Source organism: Chiloscyllium plagiosum, chromosome 6, assembly GCF_004010195.1.
Source record: "Chiloscyllium plagiosum isolate BGI_BamShark_2017 chromosome 6, ASM401019v2, whole genome shotgun sequence".
Classification (NCBI taxonomy): domain Eukaryota; kingdom Metazoa; phylum Chordata; class Chondrichthyes; order Orectolobiformes; family Hemiscylliidae; genus Chiloscyllium; species Chiloscyllium plagiosum.
Window position 1 is genome coordinate 27,784,672 of NC_057715.1, and position 23,954 is coordinate 27,808,625.

The following is a 23,954-nucleotide window of genomic DNA, read 5'->3' on the forward strand; positions in this document are numbered from 1 at the left end:
ACACCCATAAAACAACAAACTGCAGATGCTGAAACTCTGACACAAAAGCAGAAATTGCTGGAGAAACCTGGCAGGTCTGGCCGTGTCTGTGGAAGGAAAACTCAGTTAATACTTCGTGTCCTGTGTCCCTACTACAGAATTGATGCAACATCTAGGGGAAGAATTTTTTTTATTAATTTGTGGGACTTGGGCATCACTGGCTGGCCAGCATTGATAGCCCATCCCTATTTGCCCTTAAGGTGGTGGTGAGTTGCCGCCTTGAATCACTGCAGTCCACTAGCTGTGGGTGTTGACCCACAATGCCAGTTGGGAGGGAATTCCAGGATTTTGACCCAACGACTGTGAAGGCAAGGCAGTACATTTCCAAGTCAGGGTGGTGAGTGGCTTGGAGGGGAATGTGCAGGTAGTGGTCCCAAGTACCTGCAGCTCTTGTCCTTTTAGGTGGAAGTGGTCATGGGTTTGGAACATGCTGTCAATGGATCTTTGGTAAATTTCTGCAGTGCATCTTGTAGATAATACACACTGCTGCTACTGAGTGCCGGTGGTGGAGGGATTAAATGTTTGTAGATGTGGTGTCAATCAAGTGGGTTGCTTTGTTCTGGATAGTGTCAAGCTTCTTGAGTGTTGTTGGAGCTGCACCCATCCAGGCAAGTGGGGAGTATTCCATCACACTCCTGACTTGTGCCTTGTAGATGGTGGAGAGACTTTGGGGTGTCAGGAGGTGAGTTTCTCGGCACAGTATTCCTAGTTTTTGACCTGCTTTTGTAGCCACTGTGTTTATGTGCTATTTAAGTGCTATTTATCTTGACCAGCGATGGGGCTGGAAAAGGAGTGAGCTGATAGATGGAGACAGAGCTCCGAGAAAGGGTGGAGAAAAGGGATTGTTGTTGATAAGCCAAGGAAGAAGCAAAGCTAGATAGGTGATAATGTGGATTGATTGGGTAAAAGAGTTAGCTGCACTGAAAGCATCCTGATGACAAGACCTTGAGTGTGGGTGTGAGAAAAAAAACATGGAAGGTGGTGTTCAGGTCTCCTAATATCAGCTTACTGTATTACCCAACCCCATCTCTGTAATGAAGGTGCAATTGCGTTGAAACTTAAGATAGTATTAACTGTGCATTTCTGTAGTGTTTCTGATTGAGGAAGGGGTGCAACGTTTAATGGTCCTGAGGAGCTTCACTGTTTGTAAGGAAGGGGACAGCAAATTTGTTCTCAAATTTGTTCCATTGAGTTTTTTGTTAGCTATTAGAATCATTCAGATTTTTTGCGATATACTGTTCTATCTGTAATTTGATTTTAGGAAAGGAATAGGAAGGGTTTGGAGGGATATGGGCCGGGTGCTGACAAGTGGGACTAGATTGAGTTTGAATATCTGGTCGGCATGGACGGGTTTGACCGAAGGGTCTGTTTCCATGCTGTACATCTCTATGACTCTATGAATGGGATATATTCTCCCACATGATGTATTAACCAGCTTGCAATGCCATTATGATTATAGGGCCAAGTCCAAGTCGACCTCTGACCTCGATGAGTTTGTGCCTGCCCATAGACACGGTGAGTTTCCTCTCTTGAATGTTTCAACTTGGGAATTAAAACAGATTTGAATTTCCTTTAGCTAGCTACTTGAACCAGCCAGTGGCTGAATCTTCAATTAATGGAGAATATTTTAGCTTCAGTTATTCCATAAAATCTAAATTGTGTTGCAATCATAAATACTTGTCAAACCATGTTTTACTCCTAATTGCAAGGGATTAATTATTTCTCAGTATCCCTTTGTTGCTTTTAAAATAAATTGAATGCAATGCAACTTTAAATTTAAAATGTTCCAAATGATAAACACTAGCCTGATGCAAAAATCATTATTAGAGAACAAATTTGTTTGAGTACAAGATTATTTTCCAGTTTAACATGTACTAGGATAGCACTAAAACTATGGAGCTGAAAGCATATGATGGGTGTTCATCTGTGAAAGTGCATGTGTGTGTGCACAATGATAGATGGGAACAGAAATTTGAAACAGAATTTGAAAATTTTTTGACATTTGCCTTTTAACCTTTTGTTTAAACGCGTTGAAAACGTTATCCTTGCTTGAGTGCTAATGGCCCTCTGTGTGCATATTTGAACGTGTATTTAGGTGTAGGTGTGAAACCAGTGGGTGGTGTGGCCCAGTGGCTGCTTGAGGAAGAAAAGCTACGCAGGCGACATGGGAAGACGCAGGAAGCTGCACGTGTTGAATTGGAAACAGAGAGGCTGAAAATCCTTAATCAGATGAAATATGCTGACCCAGAGAGAGGTGGGGAATACGCCCTCTGATCAGCAGCCAAGCTATACCCTAATTTCTCTTTGTCACTCCAATGATCGAGCTAATTAGCATATTTTCAGCTACACTGTTACCATTTTAAAGTAATTTTTTTTCCCTTGAGAAACCCTCTGCTCAATTCAAAATGCTCAATTAAATCATTGTAGTTGCTTGCTAATTGTACATGTTTTTACCTTGATGTGCATGAAACACACCGAATGAGCTGATATAGCTCTGCGCTGATGTTTGGATAGCCAATGTTTTAATGTACTATTTGTTCATTGTAGTTGGCTGATCTCTCTTAACTATGACAAGCTTAATTTATTTTTCTCAAGTTTGGTTACAATCTACTAATGAAAAACACCATTCTAAATCAATTTGGTGCTTAAAGTTGTTATTTTTGGCTGTGCTGATTTGAAAATTGCAATAACTTGCAATGACATACTGCTCTTTAAGCCCATAATGAATGCTTCCCATTGATTCAAGTGATATTTGCTGATGATATAATTATGTTGGAGAAAATGCTTTGCCAATTCATCAGCAGAATTATGGAATTATATTTCAGTACTGATATGATATAGGTTTGAGTTTGTTCAGTTAGTCCAATTTCAATGGGGGGTTACTTGCAATCACAAGAACCCCATCTCAATAGAGTGTTCATTTAAAAGCCATCAATTGGGATAAGCTGTTCTCAATTGTTTAGGTGGATTAAAGGGCAGTGGCAAAACATTTAGATCCTTAAAGATTTCTGCTTTGGTTGTTAGGTGACGTAAAGCACAAAGTCCCAGACAACTCATGGATTAAGAATGAAATGAAACCAAAATCTTCACAGCAGCAAGATCCACCACTCTCGTATGCTGAGCAAGAGCGACAGAAAATCCTACAGGAGATGCGCAGAAAGACCCAGCTCCTGAATGATAATAGCTGGATCAGACAGCGTAGTGCCAGTATTGCCAATAAGACTGCATCTAGCAATTATGGATTAATGAGAAGGTAATAACCATAAAAAAGTAACAGTAGTAGTCTTCAATCTTCCATTCAGGTGGTGTGATCATATCCTAACCCTATGTTACTCTAGCCACCTGCAGAACATTAGGTCTCATTGTTATCCCTATTGTCACATTTTTTGTCAACTTATCCATTTGATAACACTCCTATTCATACATCTAGATAATTTCAATCAACCCCATTCACATGTGCTACAATGTGCCTCTAAGGCAGGTGGGACCTAGAGCCCAGGTCCTCTTCATTATTTGTAAAGGAAGGTTCTATCCTATGATCAGACCCTTTCTCTTGTAACACAATTTAGTATTTCTTTGGTCCTTGGTTTGGTTTGATTGGTTTATTGTCACATCTACCTAAGTACAGTGAAAGGTTTTGTTTACAAGCAGTACAGGCAGATCATAGTAAGTAAGGACTATCATAGGTGACAAAATACTAGACAGAAGCATACAAGTTACATTGCACAGGATGTGCGCCAGGCAAGATCAGCATTAGCACAATCAGCATTTATTTGAAATTAGAATCCATTCATCAGTCTAATAATGGCAAGGACATTGGGCCATTGGAAAATGATGCTGGCGAAGGAGTAATGGGGAGCAAAGAAATGGCTGACTAACTGAATAAATACTCTGCGTCAGTTTTCAAGGTAGAATATCCCAAAAATTTGAGAGTTGGGGGCAGAGATGAGTATGGTAGCCATCACCAAGTAGAAGGTGTTGGAAAAACAAAGGTCTGAAAGTGGATAAATCACCTTGGCCAGATGGGCTATACCTTAGAGTTCTGAAGTGAATAGTGGAGGCTTTAGTGATCTTTCAGGTTTCACTGGAGTCGGGAGGGGATGGGGGCAGAGGACTGGAAAGTCACCTAAGTAACCCCCCCTGTTTAAGAAGGGAGCAAGGTAAGAGATGGGAAATTATATGCCAATTAGCCTGACCTCAGTCATTGGTAAGATTTTGGAGTCCATTGTGAAGGATGAGATTTCTGAATACTTGAAAGTACATGGTAAAATAGGGCAAACTTTGCATGGTTTCATCAAGGCAAGGCATGCTTGACAAATCTGTTAGAATTCTTTGAGGAGACAATGAGCAGGTTAGACTAAGTCGATCCAATGGATGTTATCTATCTGGACTGCCAGAAGGCATTCGATAAGATGCTGTGCTGGAGGCTGCTGAGTAAGATAAGGGCCCATATAGTTTTGGAGGCAAGATGCTAGCATAGATAGAAGATTGGCTGTCTTGCAGAGAGTGGGAATAAAGGGGTCCTTCTCAGGATGGAAGCAGGTGACTAGTGGCATTTCACAGGGGTCAGTGTTGGGGCCGCAACTTTTCACTTTATACATTAATGATTGGGATGAAGGAACTGAGGGCAGATGATCCAAACATAGGTGGACGGTCAGGTAGTATTGAGGAGGTGGGGAGACTGCAGAAAGATTTAGGACAGGTTAGGAGAGTGGACAAAGAAGTGGCAGATGAAATAGAATGTGGGGAAGTGTGAGGTCATGCACGTTGGTGGGAAGAATCGAGGCATGGACTATTTGCTAAACAGGGAAAAGATTCAGAAATCTAAAGTGCAAAGGGACTTGGGAGTCCCAGCCCAGGATTCTCGCAAGGTAAACTTGCAGGTTGAGTCAGTAGTTAGGAAAGCAAAGGCAATCTTGTCATTCATCTCAAAAGGACTAGAATGAAAAAGCTGGGTTGTAGTTCTAAGGCTCTGGTTACACCACATTTAGAATATTGTAAGCAATTTTGGGCTCCATTCCTCAGGAAAGGCGTATTGGCTCTGCAGCGGGTCCAGAGGAGGTTTATGCGAATAATCCCAGTAACAAAAGGCTTAACATATGAGGAATGTTTGAGGACTCGGGGGCTATACTCAGTGGAGTTTAGAGGATGAAGTGGGGGGGATCTGCTGGAACTTGAGTACTGAACGACCTGGACTGAGTGGATGTTAGGAAGGTGTTTCCTTTGGCAGGAGAGATGAGGACCGGAGGGCATGGCCTTAGAGTAAAGGGAAGACTCTTTAGAATGGAGATATGGAGAAACCTCCTTTTAGCCAGAGAGTGGTGAATTGGTGGAATTCATTACCAGAGAAACTTGTGGAGGCCAGACCATTGAGTATATTTAAAACAGAGATAGATAAGTTCTTGAGTATCAAGGGGATCAATGGTTACTGGGAGAAAGCCAGGAAGTGGGGTTGGAAAACCTATCAGCTGTGATTTGAATGATGGAGTGGACCCGATGGTCCGAATGGCCCTATTTTTACTCCTGTGTCGTCTGGTGGTATGGAAGGTGTTTGTGTGTGTGTTCCTTTGCTTGTACTGTAAGTAAACTCCTGGAGTTTACCTATAAAATCAAAATGTTTGAAAAATAAGTCAAGAAAAAAACTTTAAAACGAAAAATATTAAGTTTGTGACCACTGGTCTAATCATTATCTACTTTCTAACTTGTTTTTGACTTGCCCACGTAACGAGGATGTTCAGTGCATGGAGTAAGTGTGATATGTAACCAAAAGATCAAGCCAGTATCAAGGTCAATGTTATCAGACCTGCCCAAAAGAGTCTCTTGCTGTATTATGTCAGGTACCGATATAATGATATTGCCGGAATGATGTCAGAAATGTGGCGCAGGCTACCAGCCGTTAGATAATTTTATCGAATATTAAAAAGCAGGTTAAAAACAAAACCTTATAAGAACAACCAAGGATGTTTCCCCTTTATTAAATCTTAGCACTAATCTCGCCCTTCAAACACAATAATTGCATCTTTCATGGCTGTTTAATATCGTTAAGCCATCTGGCTCACTCTATGCTAGTTTTGCACTAATTGCTGTTTCCTTGCAATACAGCACTGGAAATAACCTCAGAGCATTTTGAAGCTATCAGGAAACTTTAAGGTTTTTTTTTCATAATAGTATTTAGGTCCTCAGACCTTCACAGGATTCAATAAAAAAAAAGTGTTTATATACAGCAATGCAGCTGCCAAATGAACATGGAATATAAATGGTCCCACAGGATGTTTGTAATTGGATGGAATAGTTTAAACCAATGCACCAAACACTTTGATCTGTGAGACATTGCCTTAGCCAAGAATAAATGGCAGCAATTAATGACTGGCAAATCCACGGTTGGTAATTTAATTCCATGTACACTCCATATTGTACAGAAATAAATTCGAGTAATGGTACTTTTACAGCAATATTGCTGTCTCTCCACCATCCAAAACCTTGTCTAAGTGCAAAACATTTACTTTTCCAAGTATTGGGAAGTTCTCATGCCCTACTGCCAAAACTTTGGTGAGATCTTCAGGTGAAAATAACTTGATTAGATGCATAATCTCAGGCTGTTACATACAAATGGGATGGGCAAGTACAAATTAGAATAATAAAATGTTAAAGCAACCAAGTCCAAGTCATTAAAAGTACTGTGGATGCTGGGTATCTTAAATTTAAAACACAGTATATTCTGAAGAAATACAGCAGTGTCTGTGGAGAAAGAGTTAATATTTTGTGTAAAATATAACTGAACTGAAGGGAGCGAAAAGGTAATGGTTTTTATGAAGTTGTAAAGGTGGAGAGCAGGGTCAGGGGAAATAAGTAGAATAGATGTGAAAGGTGCCCAGTGCAAAACACCAAGAGCATGTTCATGGTACTAGGGAAGACGTTGGGATGAAGAGTGAATGATAATGGTGTTAATAGCTAAAAGCTGATCAGCTCTGCGCCGAGCAAATCCATGCAAACAAGACCATGAGAGGCAGGGAATCAAAATAGGTCAGATTTCATGCTCTGAAATTGTTTAACACAACAAGCCCTGGAAAGTACCTAAAAAGAAAAACGATGTGCTGTTCCTCCTGCTTATGGTGTATATCAATAAAACACTGTAGCAGACCTACAGCAAACAATGTTAGTATGAGAGTAAGTGGTTCGTTGAAGTGACTAGAAGTTAGGATCGTTCTTACAGAGCAGGGGTGTCCCACGAAACAGTCACCCAGTCAACATTTGGTCTCGCCAGTGTAGAGGAGATTGCTTTGCAAATACAGTAGATCAAGTGGGAAGAAGTACAAGTAAAATACTACTTCACCTGCAAGGTGGGTTTGGAGCCTTGGACAGTGAGGATGGAAGAGGTAAAGGAGCAAGCGTTACACTTTCCTCAGTTGCATGAGAAGGTGATAGATTAGATTCCCTACAGTATGGAAACAGGCCCTTCAGCCCAACAAGTCCACATTGACCCTCCGAAGAGTAACCCACCCAGACCCATTCCCCAACCCTTTATTTACCCCTGACTAATGCACCTAACACTATGGGCAATTTAGCATGGCCAATTCACCTAACGACATCTTTGGATTGTGGGAGGGAACCGGAGCACCGGGAGGAAACCCACGCAGACAGTCACCTGAGGTGGGACTCGAACCCAGATTCCTGGTGTTGGGAGGCAGCAGTGCTAACCACTGAGCCCACCATGCTACCCAGGTGGTGGTGAAAAGGTATTGGGAGTGAAGGAGTGGTGGGCCTGGGTATTGTCAAGGGAATGATCCCTGCAGGATGGGCAGGGAAGAGATGTTTGGTTGCACTATCCTGCTGGAGATGGCGGAGTAAGGTACAAAGATAAGCACAATCATTGAATCATATAATCTCTACGGTGTGGAAGCAGACCATTTGATTTGTTGCGTCCACGCTCACCCTCCAAAGAGTATCCCAACCAGACCCACACCATCCTTATAACCCTGAATCCCATGGCCAACCCACCTAGATTGACACTATGGTAAAGTTAGCATGGCCAACTCACCTAGCCTGCACCATATTTGGACTGAGTAAACCCACGCAGATATGGCAAGAATGTGTAAACTCCACACAGACATTCGCATGAGGGTGGAATCGAACCTGGCTCCCATGTGCTGAGAGGCAGCAGTGCTAACAACTGAGCCACCATCCCACCCACAAGTCCAAGTGAAGCTCTGTTTTAGAAAATAAATGTAGCAAGGCTGCCCTGTGCAAGATTTTAATTGTTGTGGATGGAAGCTCCTTGGGTGTTGCATTAATGTGAACTATTCTTCCTCATCACCACCACTAGTTGGACAAATGAATGTATTTGGAAGAAAAGGGAAGTGACAGGCCTAATTAATTGATCACCTCAAGATTGATGCAAGTTTGCAGATTTTAATTCTCAGTGCATTACTGTGTCTTTTGGCAATTCCTAAAGCTTGTTATGGGTTTTTGTAATCCATGTTTGCTGATTAAAGGCAATGGAAGCTAGTTCTGTGCCAGATTACACATGCACATATCACCATGCAGCCCAGAAATATTATGATTACTCTTTATTTCAGGGGTGAATCTTTAGACAACTTAGATGCTCCAAAGACAAACAACTGGGGAACAAATGCAGAGCCAACACATTCCTCGGGAAAGGGACCTGGTTATTATCCAATCTCCACCTCAAACCGCTCTTATATGCGCACTGCATCATCAACCTTACCGCCTCAATCCACTGGATCATTGAGAACAGCATCATGGACCAAGAATCCTTCTGTTGCGCCAACCAGTCAGTCCCAGATACTACAAAGCAATAGGTATTTGATCTTTAGAATGAAAATGTTTTGCAGTGTTACTGTGTTTCTTATGTATATTTCAGTGCCCCTTCTATACTTAAGAATAGTTTCTTGCATTTACATGGAAAATTCTTTCACATTAACTCACTGGTTCTTGGCATTTTTAGACACTTCCATGGAACGGCTTGGATGCTTTCTGAATTTGTATAATCATAAGTGATGAAATACCTGTATATTTATCAATGTCACTTGTTTCCTTGTTAGTATGTTGTCTATTTCAAAACGTAATGCAAGACTTGTTATTAATACTCCATATTTGCATCATAGGAATAGAAGTAAACTATTTAGCTATCCAGCCTGTTCCATCACCTCAGATTATGACTGATCCATGAAATAACTTCATATATCCTCCTTTCCTCCATATCCCTTAAACAAGTTATTTTACAAATATTCTAGTTTTCTCAGTTTAAAATTTGCCATTTGCAAAAGAGAATTCCAGTGTTCTACCATACTTTGCATGAAAAATTGTCTTCTGATGTTACTCTAAAAAAGTCTGACTCTAACTTTTAGACTCTTTTGCTCTTAGAATCCCCAGGCAGAGGAAAGAGTTTCTTCCAAACTGTTCTTAGTTGTGTCTTAATCTTAGATCAAATCACCCATTAAGCTTCTAAATCCTAGAGAATATAGTCCACAATTATGTTATTTTTGCTGGCATTTTAAAATTTGGAGTTCAGACATCATTCAAGTGAAGCTGTGTTACCCACTTAAAGACCAATATCCCTTCCTAAAGTTGGTAAAAGCCGAGAACTACTCATGATACTCCAACTGCTGTCTCGTCTGTGCTCTCTCTAGTGAAGTATATCTTTTACTCTTTTTCCTATAAAAATATAAAAACTAGCATTCCATTTACCTTTATTGTTATTTTCTGAACCAGTTCATTACATTTTGTACGTTGACGTGCAAGCTTCTTTGCTATCTCTAGCTTTATACCAAGAAGAAATGATCCTACTCTATTCTTTGTAGATCAAATTGATTTACATTGAATTCAATTGCCATTTAATCTGTTGTTATCTCTCTATACGTTTACCCCTGCAAATATGTTTCGTACAATGTTGCTAATCTTTGCCTTGTCATTTAACGTGTGTTATCTTAGATTTATGGACATCTGTTCCTTAATAAATATGGTGAATAGGTGAGAATCATTGTGGAACAACACTTGTTGCAACCTGCCAATTAGAGTATTTAGATTAGGTTAGATTCCGATTCCCTACAGTGTGGAAACAGGCCCTTTGGCCCAACAAGCCCACACCGATCCTCCGAAGAGTAACCCACCCAGACCCGTTTCCCTCTGAATGACGCACCTAACTCTATGGGCAATTTAGCATGACAATTCACCTGACCTGCACATCTTTGTGACTGTGGGAGGAAACCGGAGCACCCGGAGGAAACCCACGCAGACACGGAGAACGTGCAAACTCCACACAGACGTCACCCAAACCTGGGACCCTGGTGCTGTGAGGCAGCAGTGCTAACCACTGAGCCACCGTGCCGCCCTACTTGCCAAACAACCAAACTCTCTGCCTCTGCCTACTCATCCGATTTCCTAACTGGATCAATAATTTGACCTTAATTCTAGCTGATAAGTTCCTCACAAGAGACTAATCAAGTGTTTTCTGGATGTCCACGTATGCATGAATTTAACCACCTCTTCAAAAAATGTAGTCAAGTTATTTAGGCATGGCCTCTTTATGACAAACCCATGCTGGCACTCACTGATCAATTGATGAAATTCAAGATGTTGAAAATTTGGAGCTGTAGAAATCACTGTAGTGTTGCCGTTAACAAAAACAAACTTTTAACTAGCAATTATCAGGATGTGTTGATTGACAGTGACAGAAGACACGACTAGATTTTTATACCAGGTCAAATGGACAGCTATTTTGGAATTGGTGAAATCAGACACCATGTAGGAAGGCCACTTATTTATAGACAAATAAAGCCTTGGCTCAAATAATATAATACTAATGTTGGAATATGAATGTATTGACTCACTTCTGAAATGATAGAAAATATACAGCAATAATCAGTGAGGTTTTAGTCCATCTGTTAAACAGCCCAGGGTCTTGCTGCCAGCTTAAACTGTCTATCTTTAAAATGTGCGAAATAACTTCAAAGCTGAACTGGAGGTTCTTGTGTATGAGCAGATTTTCTTTGTGTAGGGTATTTTGTTGTTTTGTCTTGTATAAATTTCTCCTGTACAATAGTCTCGTGAAAGTTTGAGGCCATCTTTGCTGATGGAAAGTTATCAACGATTGAATTCATGGACTGCAGGGCAACATAAGGACTCCAATTTTCCTACTGGACTTGTATATTGCTCCTTTTCATTGACCATAATGTTTCAACCAATTAAAGACTTGAACATCCCACAGAATTAGTATAATTAATTCTCATGCCTGTATAGCCTTTATATAGTTGGTCGCCTTTTTGTTCTGTATCCAGGTCAATAAGTGGAAAGAAGATCTGTTCATACTGTGATAACCCCCTGGGCAGAGGAGCTGCCATGATCATCGAATCTCTTGGTCTTTGTTATCACTTACAATGTTTTAAGGTGAGGATAGGGACCAGCCATGAGAGAGGTTAAGCAATCATGAAAAATGTCTGCTGAAGACCTGCATGCTTGCTTAGAACTCTGCCAGTAGCCTTTGTATTGATATTTTTATGTATGAAACCATGCAGACATTCTAAAATGCATTGCAATTATTGGAAGGTGATTTGCAAGAAAAAATATTACTTTGTTTTATTCGGATTTGAATTTTGCATGGTTTCTGCAGCTGGTATGGAAGCATTTTGATGTCATACTAATTAACATGGGACAATTTGTGTCAATAATTTATGATCATAACTTTGGTTCTGTTTCAGATTGGCATAGCTTAACACTATCCTGCTTGTGCTTCTATTATTAACAAGCTTTTAATTTTCAGCAAAAATGGATGACTCATCACTTTTTTGGTTTAGTTTGTGCAAATCAGTATCATATCACCTTGTTGTTTACCTGTAATTTGTTTTTGGTTAATCCTGCTGACACCCATAATTCCACTTCCTGCTAATGCTATATTTTCACCTTCATTAACACATTTGGTACTCAACTTCCCAGTGCAGAGTACAACTACATACCTTATTTCATGCTAATATACTCGTGAAAGAGGCAACATGACTTTTGAAAGACCACTTCAGCTTGATTTGAAGATTTTCTTTAAAGCCATGGTTTAGTTTATGCATGATCTAGTAAATTAAATATCATTATATTTGGCCAAATGTTATTTAGTTCTCCTGCCTCTGAAGTATTTGTAGATTTTCTTTACTGATCCAATGTGCTTTGGTCAAAATGCTAGGATGCATTACTTTTTTACAAGCCTTTACTAAATCTGTTCAGCTTTATACAAAACAAAAGGGATTTGTCTTGTGATAATGGTCCCTAATCAATCTTGCTGACTCTTCTCCCAAAAGAAAGAACTCGCCAACTCTTCAGTCATAGTTGTGGATTTTCTCTTTGGCACCTCTCACCAAACCAGGTGAAAGGTACCATACCATTAAATTATTGACATCTACTTCCCTATCCTTTCACTGCCCAAAAAGCCTCTTCAAGAGTGGGTGGGCAGGTAATCTGGATTTAATGCTACAAACCCACCCTCCCAAAAAATACATCACATGAATGGGAGGGAAGTAATTGTTTTGGTGGAACTGAACTGTTTGTTCTGTCACCAGTGAGATACCCAGTTAGTGGTTAATGGGGGAGAACTTGTGACCTATCCTGTTTGTTAAACAGCCAATTACTATTCTTTGCCATGAAATTGGAGGAAAAAAGTTAAATTCAAGCTGAGTGGACCAGTGAAAAGAAATGTTGTCGCTTTCTGACTTCATCCCTATGTTGTGGTTCTGTTCGCTGAGCTGGAAGTTTTTGTTGCAAATGTTTCGTCCCCTGGCTAGGCGACATCATCAGTGCTTGGGAGCCTCCGTGTCGCCTAGCCAGGGGACGAAACGTTTGCAACAAAAACTTCCAGCTCGGCGAACAGAACCAAACAACGAGCACCCAAGCTACAAATCTTCGCACAAACTTCATCCCTATCTTTAAATTCCAACAGTTGTGAAATGTCTTTGAAAATGTAAATAAGTAAATTTGGTCTCGTACACAGTGCATCTTGTGCAGCATTGACCTTGGAGGTACAGAATCTGGAGCAGAGGTCAGAGTACGGAATAACAAACTCTATTGTAACGCCTGCTACATCCAGTACAAAGGTAAGTAGAAGTTCAGAAGCAGCGTCCTGAATCTACTGAGAGATAAACATCAAGCTTGTGTGTGATCATGGGAGCCAAGTTAGAATATCACCACTCCTTTATGAACCCAATTTATTCCGCTTTGGTTTTCTTCATAATCTGAAAAATCTTGAGTACCTAAAAACTTGCCTTCATTTGCCTGACCTCCAGTCACTTCCAGTTCCTGTCTTTCTTTCTCGTGCTTTCCTCTAATACCAGGTAAAGCTATTCATAAAAACATAGTTCTACATTTCTCCTCATAATTAAGATAGAGTTGATTTGAATATGATGGATTTTTTTTTAAAAAGTGTTCCGTTTACATAGCGCCTTTCTAGACTGCAGGATGTCCCAAATTGCTTAGCATCCAGCCAATGAGTATTTGTTGAAGTAAATCATTTTTGTGAAGTGGGAAACTTAGGAAATATAAGAAAATTTGGGAAGTGGAGAAATGAACCAAAGGTGTGTCATGTGTACTCCTACAGATCATACATGCTGTGAAACAGGGATGGATTGAATCAGTCCTGAAAGAGAACCTGCTCATGGAGGTTTTAATTAGAGTTCAAACATATGAACTTGCTGAACCATTTGAAAAATGTATCTCTATTAAAAGGGTCATTATGACACTTCTGAATTACCTCAAGTTTGACGCATTCATTTCTTCTAAAGGGTATCTACTACTTCATTTTCTTTCTTGGGTTACACTTTGTCAAGTTGAATTTCCCAAATGTAATTTTGGTTTCTAGCCTTGGTCAGCATCACAGAACAGACTCTCATTTCACAGTTGCATATCTGAGATTGGAGATGCATGTCCATTTTTTTTAAAAATAAATTTGAGAGCAAGGTATTTTGATCTGAATTAGATTAGACTAGATTCCCTACAGTGTGGAAACAGGCCCTTCAGCCTAACAAGTCCACACTGACCCACCTCGACCCATTTCCCTCTGACTAATGCACCCAACACCACGGGCAATTTAGTATAGCCAATTCACCTGGCCTGCACATCTTTGTGACTGTGGGAGGAAACCGGAGCACCCAGAGGAAATCCACGCAGACACGGGGAGAATGTGCAATCTCCACACAGACAGTCACCCGAGGCTGGGATCGAACCCAGAACCCTGGTGTTGAGGCAGCAGTGCTAACCACTGAGCTACTGTGTTGTTTTAGGATCCTTCCTCCTGAAGTTAAACTGTAAGAAACTTGTATGTTTAGAATTTCCTTCTAATATTTCAGGATATTAAATACTTTTGTTACAACATTGACTCAAGCCAGTCCAAATCTGAGTGGAATGTTCACTTTAATTTCTTTGTTTTACTTTATATTTAAATAATACCATAGCGTATTTAACAAAATCTAAATACAAACCATCACTGAAATCCTCCACTGTCAAATTGCAAAGTTTTTTCTGTATTCTAATGACTATTTTCCAATGTGCAAGGAACACTGGCTATTTCATAGTAACAGAAATAGAGTATATACTCATTTGCGCCTGCTCCACAACTTGATATGGTCACAGCTGATTGAACACTTCAATGCCTTTTACTCAACTTATTTCTAGAACCAGTGCACCATTAGTTATCAAAAATCTTTCAATCTCTTCCTTAATCATGCACAAAGACCGAGCCTTTGCAGCCCTCTGGTGTGGAATTCTGACGGTTCAAAACCTTCTGAGGAAAATAATTTCTCCTCATCTCAGGCCTAATTGGCATCAACTTTAATTTTCAACCATGCAGCCTGGTTTTAGACTTCCCATCTAGGGATAGCATCTTAGTTGTAGCTACCCTGTCTCTCCCTTGAAGTATCACCTTTCATTCTTCAAACTCTTACCTTGTTTATGCAACATCTCTTCATAGAATGGTCCCACTGTACTGGAAACAAGTTTGGGTGAAACCTTGTACTCTGTCTCATTGCAGCAATAATGTCAGGACTTCTGTTATTTTGCACTGGTTCATCAGAAGCTGTTGAAAAGAATGTTGATACTCAATAGTCTTGATTTGTTGTATTATGTTTTTAAAAAACAACAGCTGGACAGTCCGTGCCTATTTGAGGAAACTCCAAGAGGTTCAAAGATATTGCTACACATAGAAGAAGAGGAGAATCTTGACTGAGCACTATAACTTAGATACTCCACATGAATGAAAAGGTTAAATTTTCGCTTTTGACGGCCAGAGTGCATCAAATAATGTGCCTCATATGAAATTTTAACTTTTATCACAATTTGACTGCAAATGGGGTGACTGCTCAATTTAAATGACCTTAAATTTGTTTCCTTGAAGACTAAGCATGTACAGTAGATAAGGGAATGCATGGTGTATAATACTAAAAGTGTTTGCGATTCCATAACATTTATTTATCAAGCTGATGAGCTGTTGGTGGATGGGCAAGGAAGCCAACTTTGCCTTTGTGTTTATATTGCTTCTTGTAGAGCGCATTTATGATGTATTCTACTTAATGTATCTGTCTTGAAACTTTGATAGATTTCATGTAAGAATTGTCATATTGCAGTAAGTTATCTCAGTGCATATGTTTGCTATGTGCATTCCCATTATATTTCTGTTGAATGGGCATATATGGAAAAATGTAATGTTTTCTAAAATGAGGGACAGGTTAAAAGAAAGAAGTCATGCACATATTGCATGTATGTCAAATGTACAGACCTCTGACATTAAGGAGCTTCAAAGATACAAAATCAAAATTTCTGTGATTTACTCTTAGCTTCGTGGAACCGATGGATATCCAGTTAAATATTTTTGAAAAAAAGATAAAAGAAAAAAAAATAATTTTTGTGTTGACTTATGTTTATAAATAAAAAATAAATCCTCCAGTCATCGTCTTGATTTGAATATTGAAAAACACTTAGAGAGACATGTAAACAAGTGAGAATTTGTATGCTGGTAAATAGCAGAACTGCATCATTTTGTTTTACACTGTGAAGCAATGCTGCGACAAATTGAGAATATTTTGTCTGAGTGGGAGCCTTCAAACTCTTTGCGCACAGGAGGAAAAGCAATAAAGGTAACTATAGGTTAGTTATGCGGACTTTGGTAATAGGGGAATTGCTAGATTCAATCTATAGGTGCATGATATCAGGGCACTTAGAAAATTATGGTTTGATTACTGTCATTTTGGATTTATGAAAGGAACAAACCTGTTTTGTTTTTGTGATAACTAGCAGGGCAAGTAACGGAGCACCCAATGATTGCTGTGCAGTTTGATAAGATATCACATGGGAAAGTTTTATAAAATGAAAGCTCATGAGATTGGAGGAATATATTGAGGATCGGTTAACAGCAAAAACTAAAAGATAATTCCTGCCTTGCCAGACTGGAACTAATTAGGTACAACAAGGTCAGGGTTTGGATCTCAATCATTAATATGCCAGAAGGGAAATCCAGTGATATTGGCGAATGCTGGGGAGCTGATGGCCTAGTTGTATTATCGCTAGACTATTAATCCAGAAACTCAGCTAATAATTGGTAACCTGAGTTCAAATCCCGCCATGGCTGATGGTAGAATTAGAATTCAAGGAAAAAGTCTGGAATTAAGGGTCCAATGATAACCATGAAACTGTTGTCAATTGTCAGGGCAAAACCTATCTGATTCGCAAATGCCTTTTAGGGAAGGAAATCTGCCATCCTCAACTGGTCTGGCCAACATGTGACTCCAAACCCAGAGCAATGTGGTTGTTTCTTAACTGCCCTCTGGGCAATGAGAGATGGGCAATAAGTGCTGGCTCTAACCAGAGGTACCCACAGTGCATAAGTGAAGTTTGGTAAAAAGCATGCTGGTCTGATTTGTCTTGTGTATTTCAAAATGGATGTCCAATACAGCCAGTACATTCATTTCCAAATGTTGCTGACCTTTCCCTCAGATTTACGTACTTTGGATAGAGGGACTGCATTTAATGTATCCATTCAACTCTTGTTGAGTCAAAGAGTGGTGTTGGGAAAGCACAGCAAGTGAGGCAGCATCCAAGAAGCAGGAGAATCGACATTTTGAGCATAAGCCCTTCACCACACTCTTTGACTCTGAGCTCCAGCATCTGCAGTCCTCACTTTCTCCCAGCTTCTTGTTGATGCAAACAAAAGGGGATTGTAAGCCATAAGGAGAACATGAGTCTGTAAAGCAATTTGGGCAGTTTGAGAGATTGGGCGAGAATATGATCCACTTTGGTTGGCAAGATAGGAAAACTGAATTATTTTTAACAAATGGGAAATGTTGGTAATCAGAAGACGTATAAGAGTTTGCACACAAATTGCAAAGTAAATGTATTTGTATAGCAAACAATTAGTAATGCAATTCATGTGGCCTAAGGACAGTATTTCCTGGGGCGTGGGGGGGGGGAATGTATTACTGTCACCTCCAGCAGCTCTTTGGGAAAGACATGTTGTGGGAGTGGAATTGCACACCTCAGCAGGAGCAATTTTCCACCTTCGAGAACTGCCAGGTCTTCTCAGCCAGGGCTCAGCCGTGGGATAGCAATGAGGCGCCAGCATGTACTCTTCCTTGGTGCCCATACCCAGACCTGGCGTTCAGACAGGGAAATACTGGGGAGTCTGGGTAGAGTTAGGTTTAGCTGGGAAGTAACATATTGAGAGAGATACTGGGGGTTGGGGTAACTAAAATTGATAAGGCAAAGGATGACACTTCCCAACTCCAGGAAGTGAGGTATGAGTTTATGGAGAACGTTACTAAAATATGCTCATTGAATTGGTTTTTTGGAATATCCCAAGTAAATAGGAAGTTGACATTACTGATGAGCATCATTTTATGTACAGCAATCAAATGATGCCACCTTGTGGATTGATTGCAACAATAATTACAGATACAGGTAAAATATTTGGATAACTAACCTTGTGCACTTACCTGTTGCAGATAATACAATTTATTTTATTCACATGTATTTTTAATTGAGAGCCCCTTTTTGTAGAATTTATGGGCATTAGTCATAGAGATCTACTGCATGGATGGAGGCCCTTGAGCTCAACTTGCCTATGCTGCCCAATTTTCACAATTAAATAGATTAAATAAACTGAAGGCACTTCAAAGCATAAATGTTATTATTGGTAGAAATGATTTGCTTAGTGAGTTTCTACTTCCTGTAGAAATGTGCTATATTTTTCATTAGGTGTCTGATGTTCTGGCACTTCATTGCAGGTGATAGAGGATGGTTCACTACTTTAAAAGCTTCCAACGTAACCTGATCCCCCTCTGCCCTAACATGGCCTTCACAGCAGCCATCTTGTGCTTCCATGACAGCTACAAGGCCTGGCAGCACTAACTTCCTTTGAGAGAGCCTGGCTGCATTACATCTGGAGATAGTTGAAAGTAGGCAGCACGGTGACACAGTGGTTAGCACTGCTGCCTCACGGCGCCAGAGACCCGGGTTCAATTCCCGTCTCAGGCGACTGACTGTGTGGAGTTTGCACGTTCTCCCCGTGTCTGCGTGGGTTTCCTCCGGGTGCTCCGGTTTCCTCCCATAGTCCAAAGATGTGCAGGTCAGGTGAATTGGCCAAGCTAAATTGCCTGTAGTGTTCGGTAAGGGGTAAATGTAGGGGTATGGGTGGGTTGCGCTTCGGCGGGTCGGTGTGGACTTGTTGGGCCAAAGGGCCTGTCTCCACACTGTAAGTAATCTAATCCAATTTTCAGTGTAGATTGCAGAGTGCTGATTTCACTCGATAGCAAAGTGGATCACTTAAGAAAGACAACTGAATAGTGGGCATCAGAGGGCACGTTAAAGATCAAATACAATTAGTTACATGCAGTAACAAGACTGGGCACACAAAAGGTATGCAGAACAGGCTGTTTGACTGTTTGTCCTGGTCTTACCAGACTGACCACTGAACACCCACCATACTGTACTGGGATTGTTTCCTGACTCTGAGCAACCAAGTGGCCCACTGATAATGGCAAAGCCTCTGGTTGGTGTGTTGAATTGTGCCTGTTACTGGCTGACAATGGACTCCACTTGACTATAGACTAGCTCCCACCATTTTCAGACATGGCCATGTGGTTAAATAAATGTGCAGTGTTTACGGTGCTCGAAGCTCAAGATGTTCACCAAACTAGACCCGTACCCCTCTAGACTGATCCCTACTGATAAGCAGCCATGTTTGTGCAAATTCCTCAAAATAGCCATATGGAGACACTTTGGCTATGGCTGAAGTGTTAGTATGCTAACCAGCAGGTCATGGATGGTGGGAGGATGCAGATATGCTCCAACTGTGCAAATGAGCAGCTTTGCAATTTGTCCAGGTCAGTCCTTAAGCTGGGAGCCTTTCCGTGCACACAATGTGTCCTTGCAGTAGCCTTACAATGCAAGTTGCTGATCCTCACTGCAATACAGCTCTGTGTTTCATAAGCAGTCTGCCAGTGTAGTAGAGGGATGCCTTAACAGTGATGGCTTGACAGATGCCAGCTGCCAATGTTTGTGGCTGGAAGGGTGTTTATGGCTGCTACCAGTGGATTGTGCCCTGAGGTGCAGATTAATAGTGGCGACAAGGGATCATTTAGACCTGTGTACGCATTCTGGTTTCCATGTTGGGGTTTCTCGATGTCTAGCTTGTTTAGCAAATTGCTAAGATAGAAAGCTGAGCATTTAATAAGGTGAGTTGTGCTATCAATAAGATGTTTAACAAGCAGTACTCTCCGGTGGTAACTTGCCACTGCCTAACAATAAACTCCCTACCTATGAAAAAGAATGGATTTGAGACACTCCCATTGTAAAGATGGGCCTCATTGGATGATTCTGCCACAAATCTCACCATAACGCACCATGCTCAGGTCCCTGTATGATTTTCTCCTACCTCTTGACTGATTCTGAATGATCAGACCATTTATTGGACATCCAATACTGTATGAGCAGGAATTTCCTTTATTTAAAGTATTAGGGAAGCTGAAGGCATTGGGCAGAATCATCTCTTAAAGGATTCTTCAACATTGGCAGCATTTCTAGATTCTGATCCCAAATGCTATGATGGGACTACATGTCTGTTCAATCTTTCTGCTGTCAAACCATTTAAGAGGCCACCTCCACATATGTCCCTTAAGAAAAGGAGTGAGGATTGCATAGGCATATTGATTAATTGATCCATCAGAGTATGTTGTATCAAAATTGTTATATAGATGTTTATGTTGGTACACTGTTTATGACAGAGTCTCGCGAGTGTGTTTGTCCAACAAAGTATGACACCCAGTTGTGCAAATAGAAGTTCGGACAAATTACAATGATGGGTCAAAGGTCAGCATTAGAGTGTCTTAAATGAAACACTTGCATTCACACATTGCTTTTCATGACCAACAGCCTGTTTCAGTGCTTTACCCAAATAAATACTTTTGAAGTTTAGTTACTGCTGTAATGCAGAAGGCATGATAGGCAATGTTTGTGCTGCAAACTCCCACAAACTTGAATGAAAAAGATTGGGCAATCTTTCTGTAATGCTGATTCAAAAATTAATATTGGTCAGCACCTCAGTGACAACCCTAATGCTCTCATTTGAAATTGTTTCGTGGAATGTGAAGCATTCAGATGTGGCCTAATTTTAAAATCCAGAAATAGCACATGATTATCGTTGGTATAGACTGGTTGACTGAAGGGTCGGTTTCCATGCTGTATGACTCTATCTCTGACGGTGCAGCAGAATGTTGAAAACTGATGGTGTGGGGACAACTGCTGCTGGGAAGCAAACTGTTTACTTTTCATAGCTGGGTTACTGAAGTGCTCAGTGGTGCTGAGAGAGGACCTTCTCCTCTCTCCTGGACTGTGGTGTTCATTTGTGCTTGGCTGTTTGACACCATTGCAGAGTGCCACTGTGAGAGAGGGATGCAACACATAATGGTGCAATTTTTGTTTGAGGGCCATTAGCTCTGAGGTGCCTTTTTTTGGGGGAATCTCCAGTTGCAGCGAAGGATGCAGCATAAAAGGTAGGTGCAAAGTGGGTGGGGCCTCAAACACAATGCCCATGTAGGCCAAAGTAAAGCAAGGACAGCCCAATGATTCTTTCAAGCATCTGCAGAGAGTTAAGAATTAGTTGCCTTGGCCTTTTCTAGCCGTCTGGGTTTAGGTTTTATTGTCACTTGGACTTGGGTACAAAGTACCTAGGTACATGTATTAGAGACAAGAAAGAGAAATAAAGAAGAAAAAAGTTACATTACCTTAGCGATTCATAGTATAAGTTAGAAAATAAGACAGTTAAAAGGATAAACATGACAGTCAGATAAACAGATTACAGATAAATGTTACATTGCAGTAGAGCGCAGAGGCTTCCACATGTGCTCTGACCAGCCTTGCAAGCTGCTGACTGACTGCACCGGCACCCAATCCAACAACTGTCCATGCTCCGCTCCATGTCTCCAGCCCCACTGTGCTCTGGCTTTCAGACACACTTTCCATGTCGCCACCCTTCAGCCGGCTCTCAGCTGTTCCACTCCACTCCATACCCCCAGCCTCCAGTCTACTCAAAGCTGCCCCCACTCCGCTCCATGCCCCACGCTACTCAGCTGCCCCACTCCGCTCCATGTCCCCAGCCTCCAGTCTACTCTCAGCTACCCCACTCCACTCCATGCCCCAAGCCACCAGTCTACTCTCGGCTGCCCCACTCCGCTCCATGCCCCCAGCCTCCAGTCTACTCTCAGCTACCCCACTCCACTCCATGCCCCAAGCCACCAGTCTACTCTCGGCTGCCCCACTCCGCTCCATGCCCCCAGCCTCCAGTCTACTCTCAGCTGCCCCATTCTGCTCCATGCCCCCAGCCTCCAGCCTACTCTCAGCTGCCCCACTCCGCTCTATGCCCCCAGCCTCCAGTCTACTCTCAGCTGCCCCACTCTGCTCCATGCCCCCAGCCTCCAGCCTACTCTCAGCTGCCCCACTCCGCTCTATGCCCCCAGCCTCAAGTCTACTCTCAGCTGCCCCACTCCGCTCCATGCCTCCAGCCTACTCTCAGTGCCCCACTCTGCTCCATGCCCCCACCCTCCAGCCTGCTCTTAGCTGTCCCACTCTGCTCCATGCCTCCAGCCTGCTCTCAGCTACTGCAATCCAACCCTGAATTGCTGCAAGGTAAGTTTTCTTTTAAAAAAAACTTTAAAATGTTGGAAAAAAAGAGATGAGAAAAGAAAAAGTGAATGGATGGATGAGCTTGGATGTTACTGTGTCCTACTTGGTGTGCTTTGACCCATGTCTTCACTATGATTACACTACCTGGCTCTCAGTCTGGTGAAGATATGACTGTATCAGGTGGAATAGTCAGGCCTCTGGCTGGCTAAAGGGCTTGAGATGATTTTGACCCCTGTCTCCATGCACCATACCCACACCAGGTGAAGAAACTGACCACAATGTGAAAGCCTTGAGATTCCCTTCTGACCCCCTGCATAGATAATTATCATTCTGGAGCCTGGGAATGATTAGTTGTTACGTTTATATGGTTAATTGAAGTACCAGCTTGGCAGGGTTGGTAAGCTAACTTGTGAAAATGAGTTGAGTTCAGACACGACAAAGAAAATTTGAGTGTTACCTGCTGGCAGTATAGAAGGGGTGCTGCATTACCTTGGTCTACAAATCCATTGTAAAACTGAGAGTTGTCAAGACCAACATTCTCATGGTACCACAGAAATATGACAAAAGGTCTCAGAAGCAGTTAGTACTTTTGATTTCTGCTTTATGTATCTGCCCTCTATTCAAAGCCATTGTTATGGACTTGAGCAGACCACTCAGAACATTCTTAAGCCAGACCATAACTTTGCAATTTGTTTTGAGAAGTGTACAGTGAAAATTATCCGGAGTAGGTTAACGAGGTTGACTACCAGGTTTAAAATAGACAAAAATTTATTCACAAAATTACACAATGAAACACAAAGAACAGACTAAAGAACCCCTACAGAACTCAATCTGTCCAAACTAGACTTCATTATGCTGTTCTGAATATACACAGTAGTCCCAATCAGCAAACTCCCTTTAAATACCAGTATATATGGAGCACCTGTTTACAAGTTGTAGGGCAGAAAGACAGTTTCCACACAGCTCGCTGTTGAACTCGCCAGTTCAAGACTGAACTAAACTGCTCAGCTGGAGAGCTGACCACTCCCCTTTCATTATACCGGTCACTTCTAAAACATAACCACTTTGGCATGAAATTTCTTCTGTTTACATAAGAACAAAAGGTCTCTCAAAATCCTTTTCATCTCTGTACCAAACCAGACTGATCAGAGCCCGCCCTGGTTTATTACCCCTCTGAAAAAAGTCCTTGAGCCAAGGAACAGCTTTTAGAAAATTAAGGGACTAGCTTTGTGACACCATTTGGCAAATTATTTGTTATCCTGCTAACAAAAGAAAATCACCTTATCAAAAGAGGCTTGTAAAGCAGTAAACATGATAAAGATAGAGGAAGAAAATGTCATTAAAATTTTAAAAAGTGGTCATTTATTTATAGTCCGTAAATCAAACTGGAGCTGTTTCTAATGTGTTAGCAAGTTAATTCATAACCCTCTGCCATTTTGTCACTGTAGGAACCTTTGTCTCAGTGGGACCTTATTCCCAGACTATTTTGAATTCTTCTACCAAAATCATTCCTGAGTTCTGCACTTCTAGTTTAACACCTGCTGAACTCCATCACCTATCAAACACAAACTTATTTCTCTCCAGCATGTTCCACACTTCCTTTTTACATTTACGTCTGTAGGCATTTGGTACCAACTCATACATATAAAAATAACAATCTTTACTCTCTGTACACCTTCAAAGCTTTCCCATGTTAGGAGCATATATCAACATTTTTAGGCCATTTCAATTTTGTAGCAATAATCTTAAATAAC

General features: G+C 41.1%; 1 protein-coding gene across 3 annotated transcripts in view; it reads left to right on the forward strand.

The window, feature by feature from the left end:
- Positions 1–16,364, forward strand: part of lmo7a (LIM domain 7a) — a 225,001-nt gene extending 208,637 nt beyond the window's left edge. Inside the window, exons 24-30 of one of the 3 annotated variants that reach the window (XM_043691398.1) lie at positions 1,499–1,554; positions 2,135–2,293; positions 3,064–3,292; positions 8,616–8,858; positions 11,337–11,445; positions 13,031–13,133; positions 15,173–16,350. In XM_043691398.1, coding sequence (XP_043547333.1) covers positions 1,499–1,554; positions 2,135–2,293; positions 3,064–3,292; positions 8,616–8,858; positions 11,337–11,445; positions 13,031–13,133; positions 15,173–15,195 — 922 coding nt within the window. In that variant the 3' untranslated portion in view covers positions 15,196–16,350. Of the gene's footprint in view, positions 1–1,498; positions 1,555–2,134; positions 2,294–3,063; positions 3,293–8,615; positions 8,859–11,336; positions 11,446–13,030; positions 13,134–15,172 lie in introns of all 3 variants that reach the window. The other 2 variants (XM_043691399.1, XM_043691397.1) reach the window with 2 other exon arrangements.
- The last annotated feature ends 7,590 nt before the right edge of the window (positions 16,365–23,954 follow it).